The sequence below is a fragment of the Trachurus japonicus genome, chromosome 21 (genome assembly GCF_045865225.1).
Source record: "Trachurus japonicus isolate A0001 chromosome 21, Traja_1.0".
In the NCBI taxonomy this organism is placed as follows: Eukaryota; Metazoa; Chordata; class Actinopteri; order Carangiformes; family Carangidae; genus Trachurus; species Trachurus japonicus.
In genome coordinates, this window is record NC_140927.1 from 6631474 (window position 1) to 6650882 (window position 19409).

The 19409-nt window shown below is 42.9% G+C and overlaps 1 protein-coding gene across 4 annotated transcripts in view; it reads left to right on the forward strand.

Moving 5' to 3' along the window:
- The first annotated feature begins 2532 nt into the window (after window positions 1–2532).
- Window positions 2533–19409, forward strand: part of pde9aa (phosphodiesterase 9aa) — a 47942-nt gene continuing 31065 nt past the window's right edge. For 2 of the 4 annotated variants that reach the window (XM_085764254.1, XM_085764255.1), the window contains exons 1-5: window positions 2533–2716; window positions 10043–10113; window positions 11505–11582; window positions 15907–15950; window positions 19093–19147. In XM_085764254.1, coding sequence (XP_085620380.1) covers window positions 2654–2716; window positions 10043–10113; window positions 11505–11582; window positions 15907–15950; window positions 19093–19147 — 311 coding nt within the window. In that variant the 5' untranslated portion in view covers window positions 2533–2653. Of the gene's footprint in view, window positions 2717–10042; window positions 10114–11095; window positions 11153–11504; window positions 11583–15906; window positions 15951–19092; window positions 19148–19409 lie in introns of those variants that run through there. The other 2 variants (XM_085764253.1, XM_085764256.1) reach the window with 2 other exon arrangements.

Here is a 19409-nt window from a genome sequence, read left to right on the forward strand (position 1 = left end):
AACTGCAGAAACAAATTTACAAAAAGGCCAACATCAACCGGAAAGGGAATGTACCAACCCCGGGGTTGACCCGGAAGTGAACGAGGAGCGGTCATGACGAGTTCTCGTCGTCAAAACAACACCGCAGCACCGTGCTCCGCTGCTCTGACAGACGGGCCACGGCCGCAATGGACACAGAAGTTAACTTAAATAATATGACGGTTAGTCATAAATGTATGTCTGTCGTATTTATTGTCTGATGTCAATAAAGATATGTCGGGGGTTAAAGTAGTTTTATTCCAGTGTTCCTGCAGTGACCTCCTTGTTCTGTGCATAATGGGTGCTGGTCATGGCAAAAATAAGTAGCCTGTTGCAAATATGCGCCTGGTTCTTATAAACGCTCGTGCTCCAAGTTGATTTACTAGTTTCACTAGTTTTATTTTGATTCCGTTTACATTTATGACTGAGATGTAATTTTGTTTTCTAAAATGTAATTTTGTTTTCTGAAATGTAAATTTGTTTTCTGAAATGTAACTTTGTTTTCTGAAATGTAACTTTGTTTTAAGACTTGTAGTTTTGTTTTCTGAATTTGTAAAAGTGTTTTATGTTTTGTAATGTTGATTTGCACCTCCAGGCCACCGTAGAAAATGGCTCTTTTTCTCCACGTTTCTGTCTGTCTCAGCCTGCGGGGGCCCCTATCGCCGTGGTAACCTCTTTGATCCTCAGGCCAGAGCTCGTTAACTTCATAAACAATCCACCTGGCGCTCGTTTAAATGTTTATAAACACAGACACAGCTAAATCAGACTGACACAGGATGCAGCTACTACACACACACACACACACACACACACACACACACAGACTCTAGAGCCAGCTTCATGTGATTACAGTCACACACACACACACACACACACACACACACACACACACAAACACACACACACCTTCATGTGATTAAAACACAGTTAACGTGCAACAGAATTTAAACTTAAACCATGATTTAATCTGGTTTTAAAGTTAAACCTTGTTGGTGTCAAATGCGTCAAATGCCTCTCGTGGGAGCAGCTGATAGAGTCCCCCCCAGCTGAAAGCAGCCCACCCCACCAGCCAGAGGGTCCAGGACCATAGGGACTGCAGTGGAGGAAGGCTGCCCTGCACATTGGCACCCAGTACACAGAAGTTAGACAGGACCAGTCAGCTCATCACCTGGTCCGTTCAACAAATCAGTTTATGCTACTGTGATTTATGTAGCCTAGTTAAATACTACAGTAATCATCATAGTGTATTGGCAGGAAAGACCATTTAAATCTGTATCAAATATCGATTAATGAATTAATCGATAATTTGCATGTTGGTCTTGGTTAAGTACCACCTTGAAAAAAAAAACAATGTTTTGTTGCTTAAGCTATTCAGTCATTCAATGGTATACTAAAATCCATGTGAAAAAAATGCTTCTCACTGTTCTCAGGTCAAATATTTATATGCGATTAAAATGCAATTAATTGCGATTAATTAATTACAAAGCCTCTAATTAATTAGATCAATTGTTTTAATTGAGTCCTGGCCCTATTACACAAGATAAACACACACACGCGCACACACACACACACACACACACACACACACATGAATTTCAAGAATTTATTTTAAATATTCAAGTGCATAAGCAAACATAAATTTATTTTAAAAAGTAACATTTTAGCTCATAATAGGCACGATTTATCTATGTTATTCCTCATGATGAACAGAACAGCCAATTAGACCATGAGAGATTAATGCTAAAGATAAACAAAATGGTTCCCAAAAAACTATTGTTGTTCTATGGGACAAAAAAGTTCAATTTATTTGATTTCATATAGTGAATAAATAAATAAATAATATAAATGCTGCACTAAATGCAGTACTTTTTGAATGAAATGGTGAGCCTCTAAGAAGTTGTGATTTATGGTGGCATGGTATGAGTTGTATACGGGTAAAAAAAAAACCCACCCTGATAACATAGGGAACCCTGTTGCCTAATGATATTTACACGCTGGAAACCTCATTGGCCATGTTGGAACTGTGATGATGACCAGAGAGAGGAAGTCTGGATCTGCTCCTTCATCCTCTGGGACCAGTCCAGTCCAGTCCAGGATGCAGCGTCCCCGCAGTCCCTCTGAGGACAGTTCAGAGACAGACACCAATCACAGAGGAAGAAACCAGGGCAACCCACCTTGTGTTGTGGGGGCTGTGTGACGTCACCTACACTTGTTTCTAATTGGTGGAAATGGAGACGTTAGAGCCGTGTCGCTCAGTGAGTGCACACAAAGAAACACAACACACAAGTGTTTTACTGTAGGTAGGCTCCAAGTCCGGAGCTGCGCGCGCGCGCGTGCGTGTGTGTGTGGCGAGAAAGAGAGAACGAAGGCGCGAGAGAGAGTGTGTGTGTTTGTGTGTAGGTGAGCGCGTGTAGACCTGCGGGGGCGGGGTCGCGGGGGCGGGGGCTTTATGAGATGCGGTCAGACAGTGAGGGGACACACCGGACTGAGACAGATCTGGAGCCGGAGCCGGGGACCAGGTCTTCAGGGTGACTCCCTCACCCTTCACCTTGTTTCACAGCGGCGGTGTGAGAAGAACCAGAGTCCGAGGCGGGGAGCGCAGAGACACACACTGACGCCGAGGACAGAGGGGGACATGGGGTCCGCTTCGTCCTCATACCGGGTCATCTACCTGGACGTGGACGGCAGGATCCAGAAGGTATGGACCAGCTGCTGCTGCTGCTGCAGCACTGTGATAGGCTACAGCTCATCAACACCAAACACTCACTCAAATTAAATTCACAATTAGTTAAAAATGAGCACCATGAAAAACAGAAGAGCAGAGCTCGCAGTACATTTCTCCACAGTAGGTAGTGATGGTAATGAGGAGTTGTAATGTTGAGCAGCACAGATGGAGAACTGATTAAACATGGACCATAAACTGTCATAAAGCTGCTAAATATTCACCGCTGAAGCTTCACAAATCCATTTATAGATTTTATAGAAGTTACCGCGGAACGTCTCATTTAGTTTCTTATCGTGTCTACACTATCAGCAATAAAAGACAAGTTACAACAGTTAGGCCTAAAAAATACAGCAACAAAAAGATCATTACACTTTATTATTGTTTATTGTGTAAAATCTCCATTAGAGAGTGAATTCTACCCAGATGCTGGTTGACCTTTAAGTCTAAATGTCACATCTGTTTATCAATGTGAATGAAATGATACTGAACACTTTACCTGCTAAAAATAGCTTGTTAGTAGAGAGGCCAGAGTTATGATGATGTATGAATAATCACCATTTATCGTACCCTCACTGTTTCACCTTCTGTGTGTCAGATATAGACACAGACTGCTGAGTGTGAAGTGATGAGCATTATCATTTCAATAATCAGGTGTGTTTGGAAGAGTTCACTGAGGAGTAACTCTGCAGCAGTCAGAAACACACCTCAATCCGCTCTGCACACACTCACCCCTCATATGAATCCAACACATGCAAATTATTAATCCAACATGTGAAAATCGAAGGCTCCAGGTCATGTGTTTGTTCCTCAGAGCATTTCAAAAGAGAGAAGCTGCAGAGAAATCCAGTGTCTGCAGACTCGCACTAATATGTCTAATATAGACATTTGCTTTTACTGTGTGTTTTGCATGTTTGTCTCCTGTTCTGTAGAGTCTGACATGTGATTCGGATAACGACTAACAGGCTGGAGCTCAGTCAGCGCTGCGAACATACCACTCATTCAGATTATTTGAGGTTTGATAGTAAATCTTTTAAAATGTTTTGAATCAGGGCCAGAGTAAGCAGAATGGAACTGAGCTGTAAATTGCAGGATCTTCTCTTCTTTCATTGACTCATACAATAATTTCATCCTGTCCATGAGCACAGACAGTTACTGTGTTCAGATGAAAATCTGAACACACTGCATCCAGATTTCTTCTGATGTGAACCACACCACTGCCACAGTGAAACATCACCACAGCATGGGGTTCAGGGATAGTAGGGAGCACAGAGGGATAGTAGCATTTTTTAAAAAGTGGGGTTGTATGATCTACAAATAGCCCCTAAGTACTTTAATTGCAGTAGAAGACTCTCTGCACTCCTCCCGTTAGCAACGCCAGCCCATAGCCCTGCCCAGAGATTTACAACATACATTGTTGTGAATGGACCCAAAGAAACAGCCTTTTTCCTACACTTTGAGGGGCTGGAAAAAATTATATTATAGCGAAGAATGGAACTGTGTATTTTTTTTTCAGGTAAAACCTCTTTTAGGCCACGAAAATAGGCCGTTTTTTTGAGTCCATTCACAACAATGTATGTTGTAAATCTCTGGGCAGGGCTATGGGCTGGTGTTGCTAACGGGAGGAGTGCAGAGAGTCTGCTACTGCAATTAAAGTACTTAGGGGCTATTTGTAGATCATACAACCCCACTTTAAAAAAATGCTACTATCCCTTTAACATTCAGACTGTGACATCCAGACACATGTGAACCACATAGCTCATCCACTGCTGAGCACTCATCACCACCCAGTGTCTCATTACTGTGGACATGTCTTGCTCCAGATTGGAGAGGTGCTCCATAAACAGCCATATAATCAGGTTTATGCCTCACTGGCAGTTTGCGTTTATGGCGTTGTGTCTTCTTTATGGAGTTCACGCAGTGCATGTATCTGTGCAAAAAAACACATGTCATGGCCTCATGCAGATTATTTCCCAATCTGGAAACAGGGTAAGAAGATGAATGTGTGTGTGGGATGAGTCCTGGAGGAACAGAAAACATGCAGGATGTCCATTCTTTTCTTTTTTTTTTTTAAAGGTACATTGTGTAGGAATTACTCCCATCTAGCGTTGCGGTTGTATATCGCAAGCAACTCAATCGTATTTTTCATGCTGCATTCACGTGAAATTGGGCAGACGGCAGACGGATGACAGCCGCTGCACATAACGGCATAAACAAGCCTCTATGTAAACAAGTGGTCACTGAGCCGACAGCTCCGGTGTTTCCGCTGAGTTTCCGTGGTTTCCTACCGTCACGCTGCCACTGAACGTAAAAACATGGCGACACCACATGGCAGCCAGCACCGAGCTTACCCGCTCCATGTAGATATGAATGATATGAACGGCTAATTCAGAGCTGAAAGGAACACTTCACTTTGTTGATGGGGGGGATTACTGATTAATGAAAAACAGACTTTTGAACAAAATAATCTATTTTCGTGAATAGGTAACACGAGAAGTTACACAATGTCCCTTTAAGTATTATTTTGGGCTTTTTGCCTTTAATTATAGGATAGAAGGCTTGATCAAATCTATACTGTATGCATACATGAGTAGTGCTTCATCTGTGTGTGTTTCTTTTTATTCTAATGCATAAAGCAAACCCACAGTAGTTTTCACTTTTACCATAGTCCTGTTTGACTATAGATGTCCAACAGATAGGATGGAGTAAAAGAGAGTGAAGTGTTGATGGAGACACTGAGACACAGCGACCACTCAGGTTCGTCCCAGCCTTCAACCCTGGATTGGCTGTGTTTCAGGCTGAAGCTTGATAAATAAATATGAATTCTAATTGTCTGCTTTTCAGCCAAAGTGGAACTTGTGTTCTTCACTTGTGTTGCATATTGATCAGTGTGTGTTATCCAGTGTTCAGCTTTGTTCTCCTCTCTCATTGTTCTCTGTGGCTTTTGTTTCTCCTGTCATCTCTGCTCCTCATTAATAATCACATTCTGGTTCAGCCTCATTTTGCAAACATGGTGTCTTCTTTATTTGCATGATAATGGTAGATTGAAGGTGCGAGATCATCATCATTGTCACCATCATCGTCATCATCATCATCACCACCACCACCCTGCAGCACCTTAACAGACGGGGAAAATAAAAGCAATCTAGTTGAACTGAATCACTTGTTCAGCAGCGGCCCTCAGCGCGTTCAGCTGTTTTCAGCGTTGGTCGTTTCCTCTGGGAGCTGCTCATCATGATTCATGGACACTCTAGCCTATTTTTTAGGCCTTTTCTCGAAAATTGCATATCCATAATAAAATGAGTATATCTCTGCAACCACAAGGTATATTTGAATACTTTTGGTGTCATAGTAAAGGGAAAAAAATGAGGAATTGCTGAGATGTGTAAATTTCAGTATATCTGTTACTGGTGAAGAGTAAATGAAGATGACACACAGAAAAAAATTAATAAAAATTAATATTCGCCTAAAAAAAAATCATATTTTTGATGAGTGCCCTTTAGAATAATGCTGATGAAGCTCAAACTCTCTATAAAATCATTGTACAACATGTGAACATTGTCTCTGCAGTGGTTGATTCTGATTAATTGAAGCAGGACAAAATTATTGAGATTTTACTACAAAATATCCAGGCGAACTTTCCAAAATGTCCATTTTTGGCACAGCTTGGAACCACCTGCTACTATAAACTATTGTTTAATCTTTATTTTCACACAATTTGGATAAACTAACTGAAAATAAATCTACTGGAACCGATTGTAAATAACTAACATAGTGGATTCAGTGTCTCTGCGTCCCTGCTGCTCAGAGCAGCTTGTTTGGGTGGGTTTGGCTTTCAGCCTCTATCTCTGCAGCGCAGTGGTCGATTCGAGTGAGGGGCGGCTCATTTTAACCAATAGAGAGAGAGGAATGACGCTAGACCCAGGTCGATGTGATTGGCCGCACTGGCAGCCATGTGCCAGCCATGAACCAGTCAGATCAGCAGATCCACGTGCAGGCCAACGTGGGGTTGTATGCGCGCGCACCAGGCTTCCGTGTAGGGTCCTAGCGCCGTCGGGTTTCGGCCCGGCTGATTCAGATGTACACACTAGGCAGAGTTCAACTGGAAATATTGTGGATTTACCCATAACACAACCTTTTCACGGCAAAACAGCAAAGGTAAGAGCAAATGTACGACCATGTTTTGGCCACGCAGTGTCTGTTTTTGCTCGACTTTGCTGGTTGTTGTCTTCTCCCTCTGCCGTGCTGCTGCTAGCTGCTGTGTTAGCAGCTGTTGTTCAGGGACGCCCCGATGTTCACGTTCAGATGAGCGGTCGCTGATGTGTTTTGCATAATGTACAGTAGTATACGAGCCAGAAATGTGGCGACTGGGTCCACACAGAGGTGCTTTATGAAGTTTGATGTCTAGTTGTTTGTTTGAGTAGTGTTTGGGCTGTGTTTGGGTCATATAAACATGGTTTTTACACGTTGTAGCCCAGCTTCTGCTGTTTAATTTGACATATAATATGACCATATTCTTTCATAATCAGTGCACTGGGGGCTCTGTTATTGTTATGCATGTCTTCAAGTCCCCCAAATGGGGGACTCTGGATTTTAATAGGTGCTGATCCCACCGGGACCAGGACCAGGACAGGCCCCCCAGAGTCCAGGGCTTATGGATGAAGGAGCAGGAGAATGTTCCACCCAGAGCTGCTGTAATTGGTTAATTAATTGATCAACAGAGAATGAAGTGATAACTGTTCTGATAATGATTAGTGTGCTCTGGACTTTGGATTGTTTCTTCGACAGAGCAGAAGCAGATCAATAGTCGGGTATTGTAACTAACCACTACAGATGTGATCAGGCGACCAGAGGACACTCAGATGCAGTCTGATGTGACAGAGCCTTGATTGTTCTGACTGGGGCATTAAAGGGATAGTTCAACATTTTGGCAAATTGGCCCATTGCCATAATCCCTATAGTCATAGCAGTAGGTTTGTTCCCTTCATTTATTGGTGCAAGCTACTGTAACCAGAACGTTACCAGACAGAGTTGTTTTAGAGGTAAATTCATGCAAAAACGCTGATGCGCGTTGCCTTCAGGGACAGTTTTTCATCAACAGTCTCTGTATTTCCCTCTGAAACAACTCTGTCTGGTAACGTTCTGTTATTATCTCATAGCGTGGTGAATGTGCAGGTCACAACTTGTCCACCAGAGCGTTGTGGAGTTGTTGGATTGTGTATTTGATGAGTTTGATGAGGGAAACCAAGAAATCCCATGAGCCTCTAGCGTAGCTCTGAGCAGCTCACGGCTCTGCTCCGCCGTTCTAAAAATAGCTTACACCGACAATTAAAGGTAACGAACCTACTGCTATGACTATAGGGATTATGGCCATGGGCCAATTTGACAAAATGTTGAACTATCCCTTTAAGAGATGCTGACTGGTCACTAACACTTGTTACTGTGAGTGTTCTTTAGGACAGAAGCCTACTGTAGGTTCTTTCTAACTAAAGCCACACAGTCTATTAGTTGATAATATAAACAACAAATCTATTTATATCTAACGTTCTCTGCACTGTATCCATTTAATGGTGACTTTGGTCTGGTAGTTGAAGTGTTTGGAGGAGCAGTGCTCCTGTCTCCAGCAGCCCCTGTCACTTTCACCTGTGACACCCTGCCACAACCAGACCAGTGAAGTGCTCTTTGACCTCCCTCAGCCCCCCCAGCCTCTTCATTACATCTTCCACCGCCTGGCGCTCTTCCATGCCTTCACATGCACGTCTCCTATTCCTGTGTGGGTCATGTCACCTCTCATCTTCAGTGACTCGACCTTGTTTGTGTAGCAGCTTGAATGATGTTGGATTGCTTGCAGCTGCTGTGGAGTGGTGTGCGTGTGGCGTACTCTCCTCAGAACAAAAGCCCTGAGCGGCTCACAGATTCTCCCCAGTGGCTGATCGCTCCACTTTCACATGACTACAGTCGACCAGACACTCCTGCTGCATCAGTTAGCTGCACCACAACGTGCTGTCAGCCTCTGCACAGGAAAACAATATTTACATTTATGTTCACTGAGAACATTTTTCTGTTATCTTTCTCATGTAGTGGAAAGATATCCTGCATTATTTTATATGTTTAAAGCTGTACAGAAAATAAAAAATAATTTGAGCCCACTGTGGGTCCTAACATTAGTGTAATAACTCATCTATCAGACGATGGAGCCCAAACTTTGTGCAGAATTCTATTTTCGAGTAAATCCGGGATGAAAGTGTGGTAGTTTTTTTTCACATTGGATAATGCAGGCGCACGAATTATGCGTCACTCATGATTCATCAGCCACTGACATTGGATCCATCATCCGTCAATCAAACGTCTGAGACACACACACACACACACACCAAGCTCGGTGTCGCCCCAAACAGTGAATATCCCGCCCGCTCGATAACGACCAATCAAATTTGTTTTTCTTACTCGGGTAAACTTGTGTGGCAACTCATGGAAACTCAGCTCGACAAACAGGACAAACGGCCATTTCTGAACTCCCTTAATGACTGCTGACCAATAAATCCAAATACAACCTCATCATGAAATGAGGCAGCATGGTCAGGGTTGGATGCCTGGGTGGAGTGACCTGTGATAGACGGGTGTACAGTACCCAGCCTTGCCCTATGGGATTGGCTGGAGCCCCCCTGTCAGCAGTATGGACAGTGGATCCTGATCCTTTGACTCAAGCGGTGACAACAATAGGGACCTGCGATGGTAGAATGGATAAAGAATGTTTTTAAACCTAATCAATGCAATGTGTGGGTGCAGTATCTGAATGCTTGTCAATTGTCTTGTCAATTGCAAAAATAGACACAAAATTAACAACCAAACCCATACCATGGTGTGTCTGTCCCCGGAGTGAACTTTAAAGAAAAACATATTTTTCAAATTTCAGTATTTGTTGGGGCTAAGTTTGAATTGTGGCCTAATTATGACATTTGAATATTTGTTTGTATGTTGAAAATCCAAATATGCTCCAGGTTTGTTCCCAACCCAGACTTTTGAACACTGTCTTCATAGTAAAGTCATAAAAAATATTCAATTCATAAAACTTTACTTTGCATTGTCACATAACTTGAAGAAAATGAATTTTAAAGGAATTTGGTTTAGATGGGCAACATTTTTTATGAAAACCATGTTCCTCTGTCTGGACCATGTAGCCTAGAGGCTTTATAGCCGTGAAACAAGTGATCTCTTAAATCAACCAGGTTCTCATCACTAGATCTGCAGTGTGATGCACAAGCATTCATTTTCTGTGATTGTGTGGTTGTTGTCCTTCAGGTGGTCTTCAGTAGATTCTGCAGCCCATGTGATATCAAGGAACTGTTCTGTACAGCCCTGGGTGTGCCAAGGTAACACACACACACTGCTGACAAGTTAACTAAGCTAACAAGCTAGGTATGGTGAGCGCTGATGTTGATAGCTGCTAATTTGATTCACCTGAAAAAGCAAAGAGCTCAGAGTCCCTCATGTTCTGTTAGCCAACGAGTCAAATGATCTGTCTGATATTTGAATGAACAATTGAAACTACAAACACAGTGAGGACAAGTTGACTGAGTTAGCTGAGGTGACACCAGGCTAGTGGACCCAGCTGTCACTTAAAGAAATACCCTCAATTTGACATTACTTAAAGCCAGGTGAGTTCTATAAAGATTCATCTCCTCACAGTTTTCATGATGAATGATGAAATTTGTTAGCCTGGCTCTCGCCAGACCCTTGTAGTTCCGCAAAGCTACGCCAGAGGCGCTACGCTCAGCTTCGCACAAGGGTCTGGACTCGAGGCCAATGCAAACTTCTTCCCCGGAGCAAAAAATAATGAACCAATCAGGATCGCCGGGCGGGACTTTCTGAGGTGTGACGTAGCGCTGAAGCGACTGTTTGAGTCAAACAACAATGGCGGCTCGCAGTGAGTGGCTGAAGTAGCACGTCATTCAAGATAACGGACAAGTGGTTTATCCAATCACATACAAGATTTTTTTACAAGGCCCCGCCTTCTGAAATGAATCGCCTATGGAGCAGTCCCAGACCCTTGTGCGGAGCTCAGCGTAGCTTTGTGGAACTACAAGGGTCTGGCGAGAGCCAGGCTAGAAATTTGTTGTAGAGACCAAAACTGTTTTTGTTGGACATTTTAATAGGAGTCTAATAGGAGCCAGACTCTAGTGGTCATTAGAGGAAGTGCAGTCTTTTTGGACTTCACTATTGGCTACATTTTCGGCCCTGGAGGTTGGGGTTTGGTTTATGTGCTGCTGAAGTGATTGTTCAAGTTATTTGACAGGGGATGTGTGATGTATTTATCCAGTGTATTCCCTACAGTAGACTTAAGTCACCTGCTCACAGTCTGGAGGAGCAGAAGGACCAGAGTGATGTGCTATTGTGGACTTTCCTTTAAATGTCTCTCAGGTTTATACAGCCTATACACTGTGGTATTTCGTTTCATAAAAATGATTGTTAGATAGCATCCAACCTTAGAAATTAAAATAATTTCATTTGTGTATGTTGTACCACAAAGCTGACAAACTCCATGAAAATGATATTGTTATGAAACTGCATATTTTATAGGAATTTATAGATTATTACTCAGTCAGAGTTCCACATGGATGTTTTGTTCTGATGCACCAGCCCCAATGAAATGTCCTTGTGGATTTATTCAGAGATATTAATGCATGAGGTCTGGTCTCTGATGGGCAGCTCATGGAGTTACATTCGGTTCAACTTCAACAGGTGTTTCTGTCTCTTTACACAGGAACACTAATCTGTCCCTGCTGGATTCCTCTGGAGCCATGGTGTCCATTGACCCCACCATGCCACACAACACAGAGAGGTACAGGCAGCATATTCACTGATGGGCTGCTGGACAGAACATGTTGCTCACTGTATGTCTGTGTGATCCAGTCTCCAATTGACATTTGCTCCTGACATTAGAATCCAGTCTAGCTGGAGCCTGTTCATTTCCTGTTGTACAGATTGATACTGCTGCTACTATTAATACAAGTGACGTAGATTCCATCCATGCATATTTAGTTTTAGTTTTTAAATGTCTTTTGTCAAACTTATTCATAAATAATTTAAAGGGATAGTTCAACATTTTGGCAAATTCATAATGACATAATCCCTATAGTTTTAGCAGTAGATTCATTACCTTTAATTTTTTTTTTTTCTTTAATGAAAACATACAATAACATACACAATATATAAGCTGACAATACACTGACCAAAAACAGACAAACAGAAAACAAAGGACAGAACAAACCTGATGACCCCTTACCTTTAATTGTTGGTGCAAGCTGTTTCTAGATCAGCGGGGCAGAGACACAAGCTACTCACGAAACGGTACTTTCGCCGTAAGCTCAGAGGCAACGGATCCACTGACGGATGAAACGACCTCCGGATACAGACAAAAGTGTCCGTATCCGTTTTTACCGTAGGGTATAAATGGGCCTTTTCCCTTAAAACTCATCGAATACACAATCCAACAACTCCAAAATGCTCTCGTGAAGAAGTTGTGACCGCACTTTCACCACACTGTGAAATAATAACGTATATATGAAGCAAATACTTGGAACTACTTGCATTTTTTTAATCACTCCGCCCAGCAGCCGTGTCTGGAATGTAGTTCCTGCTATGCATTTGCCTCAAAAACAACTCTTGTCTCGTAATGTTCCATTATTATTTCATAGCGTGGTGAATGTGCAGGTCACAACTTGTCCACTAGAACGTTTTAGAGTTGTTGGATTGTGTATTTGATGAGTTTGATGAGGGAAAGGCAAAGTATCGTGTGCCTCCTTGCATTAGCTGAGCAGCTCGTGTCTCTGCCCCGCCGATCTAAAAACAGCTTGCACTGACAATTAAAGGTAATGAACCTACTGCTATGACTATAGGGATTATGGCAATAGGCCAATTTGCCAAAATGTTAAACTATCCCTTAAATGATTTGACTTCCCATCGGAGATTGAATTTGTCCTGTAGACTTCTTAGACCTGTGTCTAATACGTTTCCCAAAGTCAGCCAACAGTGTATGTATGAATGATGTTTCTGCCTCCTCCAGAAAGACCAGAACGTCATCAGCAAACAGCATCAGTGTCTGTCCAGTTCCTGCCACCTATACAACATATACTGGCCTTGACAACTTCTTGGTCTCAGAAATTCACCTCAGGGCTCAATGAATAAAGCAAAGAGGAGGAATTCTCTTTTTGTCTGACTGTTTAATTATTATTTAAACAATATGGCTAGCTCATATGTTTGTTATAATTATAAGCTGCCTGGGCAGAATGGATTGTTTCATAAATCTATGTATAATCTATACTGTATGTTCTCTGTTTGAACACGTCTGATAGTTGCAGCTTTTCCTTGTAGCCTGGTGTTCTGCTGGTCCTGTTTGGGTGCTGAACCCCTGCTGGCTACTAAATCCTCTCCTTCAGTTCCTTCAGAAACTTTTATATCCTCATGTCTTTGTTCTGTTAGCTTTCACTGGAGCTGCCCTTGTATTTTCAGTATTTCAGCCTCTCACTCTGCACAAGTCTTGCTACAGCTTCGTCTAACCTGGAGTTAGTTCTTGCAGTATTCACTCTGTAAACTCTTTTCTGTTGTTTTGCTTGGAGAAGGTTCACCAGCTTCTCATCTCCGCCCTTTACATCACCACCAAGTTTAAATGCAGATAAATACTCCTTTTATTTTGACTTTGGTGTGGATTTCTTGGACTTTAGTTGAGTGATGTTTCCCTACACTGCCATTCCTCAGATTATTGACTGCTTCAAGCTTTAGACTGTGTTGTTTCTGCATTTATGTTGCAAAGATGCCCAACGCCTGACTGGAGAGGGAGCTGATTGTCTTCCATGTTTGTAAAGATTTCTCTTCTGGGAGCTTTATTTCGATAGACAGTCTAAGAGTGACAGGAAATGAGGGTAAGAGAGCAGAGATGACAGATGGCATGCAGCAAAGGGCTACTAGTCAGATTCAAGTCCAAGCCACTGCAGGTGGGACTGGTATGCATGTTTCTAACACTGGATATACTGAAAAGAAGTCCTGCTCAAACTGATGCTTGTCTACAAACAACCAGTTAAAGGGCTTTTTACCAGGGACCTGCTAAACATTTACCATGTGCTAAACTAAAAGTGCAGCTGCTCAGAGCTGAGCTACTGATTGACCTGCCGAGGTAAATCAGTGTTGTACTGTGGATGTGTACTGTGCTGCTCTTGAATGAACAGCAGCGTGATGCGAGGTCAGGGAACCTCTAAGTGTCATCAGATGTAGACAAACAAACACACAGTCAATTCATATTCAAAGGGCTGGTGGAAACGGAAACGGTCAGTGGACCTCTGAAAGCAGCTCTTCAGTAGTGGCTCATCACACCTTCATCGGCTCTGATTTACTAAGATCCCAAATATACAGTACTAAATAGCATTTAAACACATGCCAACAGCAGTGTTTAAATGAGGGGTTTTGCAACTGGATAGCCACAAATGTGAAATAAAATTTGAAAAGGGCAAATAAACATAACGTTGAGCTGCAGCAAAGAAGAAATGTGGGAGTCTGACTTATCTGAGAGAAAGTCAATGTGTGTGGTTGCGTAGATAGATAGATAGATAGATAGACAGACAGATAGATAGATAGATAGATAGATAGATAGATAGATAGATAGATAGATAGATAGATAGATAGATAGATAGATAGATAGATAGATAGATAGATAGATAGATAGATAGAACTTTATTCATCCCGAAGGACATGAGGCTTTGTGCTGGGGGATAGTGTGCTGTCTCGGGACACCTGGGCCAATGCCACACACACTCAGCAGCTGACCCTGGCTGCACCTGGTCTGATGGATCTAAATAACCTGGAGAGACGGATCAAAGATGGGGTGAAGACAGAGTCTGACTAACTCCAAATCAGCCTTTAGATATGTCTAAATTATTTTTCTTCTGTCATTCATTCAAACCTGTTTTCTATAAGAACCCTGTCATAGTGCCGATGTCTCCCTCTGGCTGCAGTAACACAACCCCTGGCTGGTTAGCACCTCCTTCTCAAACGTATTCAGTCTAGACACAGTCACAATTACTGCAGTTCACTTCCAGGTAAACCACATTGGATGAGCTAAATCAAGGTTTTTGCATTTTCTCCTCCCAGTATTTTGCACATGTGGGCAGAAACGCCCCAAGAGGCTAAGCTGCTAAATGGACTGTGGAGTGTGTGTTGTTTTGGAGCATTTGAGAAAAACATAATCCTCAGTGCACACCTGTAGTCAGACAGGCGATATCAGGTTTGCACATGTTTTATACACACAAACCTTGAGTAGATCAGGCCTAAGGTTCTTCTTAGCAGCAGGTTGCTATCTGTCTCTGAAATGTTTTAAAACTGTTCTTAATTTGGTTTCGTACAGCTAAAGCTGTCTAGTAGCAACGTGAGTCTGATTAAGGAGTAGAAGCTTCCACTGGGTCCTGACTCCTGCAGTGTGCGCACGAACACACACACACATGCACACACACACACACACACACACACACACAGCCCTTTGCAGAGGGTTTGTTGACAGCTGATATGACATCAGTCACAGCTGTTTATACAGAATTATAGTAGCTCATTATACTTTATGTTGTTTGTCATTCCCTCCTCATTTCCTCATCTCTCCCTCCACTGTTGTTCTGTGTAGAGTTGTAATGCCTTATTTACCCGTCAGAACCATTGAGCTATTGGACAGCTCCAAACTATTCAAAACTCAGCAGCTAGAGTTTTAACCAAAACTAAACAATTGGCCAGGACAGAGTATACAGGATCACAATTAGGTTTGGAAGCATATAGGATAAGAGATTGGAGGGGATGACTGAACACCACTCTACTCACATTCTGATTGGAGGGTTAGAGGCTGGTGAATCAGTCAGAACAAGGTGCTGGACTGAGCAGTGATTTCAAACATGCAGCAGAGAGCTGCCCGGCCCCGGGTCACACTACACTGCCACTCGTGTCGTAGACATTTGCAGACAATGGCCTGCTGTGATAAGAGAGGAAGTGTGTGATGTGTGAGTGTTGTTAATCTTCCTTGTAAAGTGTGTGTGAGTACAGGCCGAAGGATGAATGGACAAACCTCAGCTTGCACAACTAACTAACTAACTATGTGTCTCCTGTGTGTGTTTGTGTGTGTTGTGTTGAAGGTCACCGTACCGGGTGGTGCCTATGACTGGAGGACCGCTTGCTGGTGAGTTCTTCATCGTAGAAAAAAGGAGTGAAGTCCGCACACTGTATAAAGCTCCTCTAATGTTTATTGTGGATCAACGTTTCGATCACTTTGGATCTTCGTCAGTTCTTACTCTTAATCTTAATCTTTCCTTTATTGTCCACAATGTGGAAATTTTTCTTTGGCTTCATCACATAAAATCGCACAATAACACATATTAAAGCCCCAGTGTGTAACTTATTTGGCTTTTTATTAGCAAAAATCAAATATGTCTTTGATTTCACTGAAGTGGAATCACATCCGCATACAAATGAAAGCTTTCTGGTACCTTAGAATGAGTCGTTACAGTCGTTAAGTGGGCGACACACCGAACCGCGGCCATGTTGCATCGCCATTTTTTTACGTTGAGTGGCAGCGTGACCGTAGGTAACCACGGAAACTGAGCGGAGCTGTCGGCTCGGCCTGTTAAAACTGTCACCACTGTGTAGTGTGAGGAAGGACGGAGGCACTGATGTTGCATTCAGGTGCAGTCAGGCAGATGGCCGTCGGCAAACCAACCGGATGTCATTTTACTCCACCAGAGAAAGACGGTAAAACAATACCACATCACCATGACAACATATTGTCAGGCCTGTATTGTTTTGCCTCGTGCTGGTGGAATACTTGTTTACATAGAGGCTTGTTTATCCTGTTACATGCAGCGTCTGTTGTCTGTCTGATGTCTGCCCGATTTCACATGAATGCAACATCAAGAATACGTTCAGATATGCAACCGCACCGCTAGATGGGGGGAATTCCTACATATTATACCTTTAAATAAATAACATGTCATTCAATACACAAAGAACGAGTAAAAAGGTGATGTACATTGATGTGTTGGCAGTATCAATGTGGGCTGTTTGTCCAGGAGGTTGTTGGTTCAATTCCCTTCTCTTTGCATGGTTCTCATACATGTGAATGACATGGTTGGGGTTTAGCTTCAGATCATGTCACCTATCCTGGCTCTGAGTGCCTGTCATGGTTCTTTTTTCCACTCGTAAAGGTTTTTCCACCTCAATCCTCTTCTGTGTCGTTAGAGTCATATCAGTTACATGAAACCAGTACATCATGATGACTTTTTTCATGAGCTTTGACTTGTTATTGAACAAGTGGCTCACATGTGGTTTACACAAGGCGCATGGTTATCTTTTCAACCACTGTGTTGTTGTGGTGGTGAAGAAGCTCCAGCTTATCAGCAGCGTGTGTGCTGCTCTGTCCAGCCTCCCTGCTCGCACAGTGCTGTTACAGCTGCACACATATGTGTTCAGAGAAATCGGGACCTTTGTTAACTCCTGACAGACATACCAGAGATATATACATCCCTGCACTGACTCCAGGTCAGACCAACATCTGGAAAAATTTAGACTGTCAACTGTGTATTATCATCTGAGGACAATGGAATTGTTTTCTGACAGCGAAGCCACTGTTAGTAGGTCAAATGATCTCCTACAGTAAAGTGAGTCCAGTATTCTTTATTGTCCCCAGGGGGACATTTGTTTTGTACTCTGTCTGCAGCTCAAAACACAAGCAACACAAAACAACATCAACTACATCACCACAGTCAAGACTACTGGCTGATCAAGGGCAGACCCAAAAGCATGAGCCAGTGTAAGAGCTTGGCAGAATCAGAGTGGAATTCAGAAACAGAGTGAGTGAAAAGTACACAAGTGGACAAAACTAGACAACTGGCCGGCACATTTCCTTCAGCAGGATGAACTGGCAAAGGCAGCAGGGAGCACACAGGCTAAATACACAGACAAGGCAGGAGAATAGGACTTTTTATGGGGCGATGGTGTGGTCATGATGACAGGTGTAGTGGTACTCTAGTCTACCTGGGACTCTTGAGGTCCTGTGTTCTCAGGGAGAAGCACCATGGGGCTGAGGAGGAACTGGTCTGGATGGCACAGAGGCAGATTGAGACTGGGAGTTGTACAGAAATGGTAACTGTAAGCAGTGACGTCCTGAAGGGCCACAGTCAGAAACACTGACCCTCAGGGCCGCTCTGTTCCAGCTCAGGTTGGTGGTTTACAGTAATACAGGATCCTCCTCATCATGGTTTATCTTTATGGTTCTACTAGTTGAGGGCTTTTATTCCAGTTTATATGGTCATCCATCAAGTCCCCTTCAGTGATTTTATAACAGTCTGCAGAAGCAGACCTGAGTTTGTGTTGAGATGTTGAGTTGAGGAGAGCCACTACACCTGACCTGCTGCTCTGCACTGATCATCACAGACACAGATCCATTTGGAGACATCAGTATGTTAGTTCAACAGTTTACATCCATAATCATATCAGACTTCATTGATACAAGTAGATTGGATGCCTAGTTGAAGCTTTTATCAGACCAGATGATCAAACAGTATTGATTAGTGTTAAAATGAATCATACTTTCCCCCCTCACATTCAGATCCAGTCCCACTCAAAGTAATATCTTCTCATGATTCAACACTTTAAATGTGTTGGTGTGTGTCATGTGTCCCCATGGCAACAGTCTGAGTGTAGTAACCCAGTGACTGAACTGTTACTGTTGGACTCATTTCAAATGTGTTGACTGAAGTAGTTCAGTGTGTTCTTCCTGTTTTGTCGCTCTGAGCCAGATTAATTAATCACAGAGAGGAATTTCTCAGCTATTCTCAGACTACTGTGACCTCTGACCTCTGCATGAAAGATGGAATGTGAGCAACACAATGTACAAACTGCTACCAGCCCATAATATAACCAACAATATCTTTTTTTATTGGCCCGCTGGGTTGAACTTTACCCATAACACAGGAGCTCTGGGCCAATGGCAGAGCTCCTGTGTGTGTCCAGCCTCTGTGTGTGTGTGTGAGGTGACTTCTTAACACATGGAGCTGTCAGCCACTCACACTCAACGCTGCTGCTCTCCGATGGTGAGGACGGAAGGGGGGGGGGGCTTCTGTGGCCTACTGTGTGTCATCCAGCTGCTGTTTCATTTACAACTCAATATTTATTTAGCCTCAGTGGATCTATGCTGTTTACCACAACACCTGTGTTAATCACACTCTGTTATCCTAGTACTACAAGAAGAATGGTGTGTGTGTGTGTGTGTGTGTACGCTCATGTATCAGTGTGTAAACCACCTCCACACTCTGCTCTCTCCTCAGATAAAGAGGAACTCTTTCAGAATGTGCTGACGCAGGTAGCAGAGCAGTTCTCCAGGTAAGAGATCCTCTCTCTGAGCCGTACATACTCTCTCTTTAACATCTCAATCACTGTAAATCACTTGTTCATCCTTCAGATTTTTCATAAGGTCAGGATATCAGTTCTTGTGAACTGTCTGTGTTGGGTGTCAGGAGAAAACTTTATTTTGTCACAAATGTTTTTGTTGGACTTTCTACAACACAAGTTGAACAAATGGTTGACCAATTTTCCGGTCATGGAAAACACATGGAAAATGAGAAAAAAAACTCAAATGTCCTGG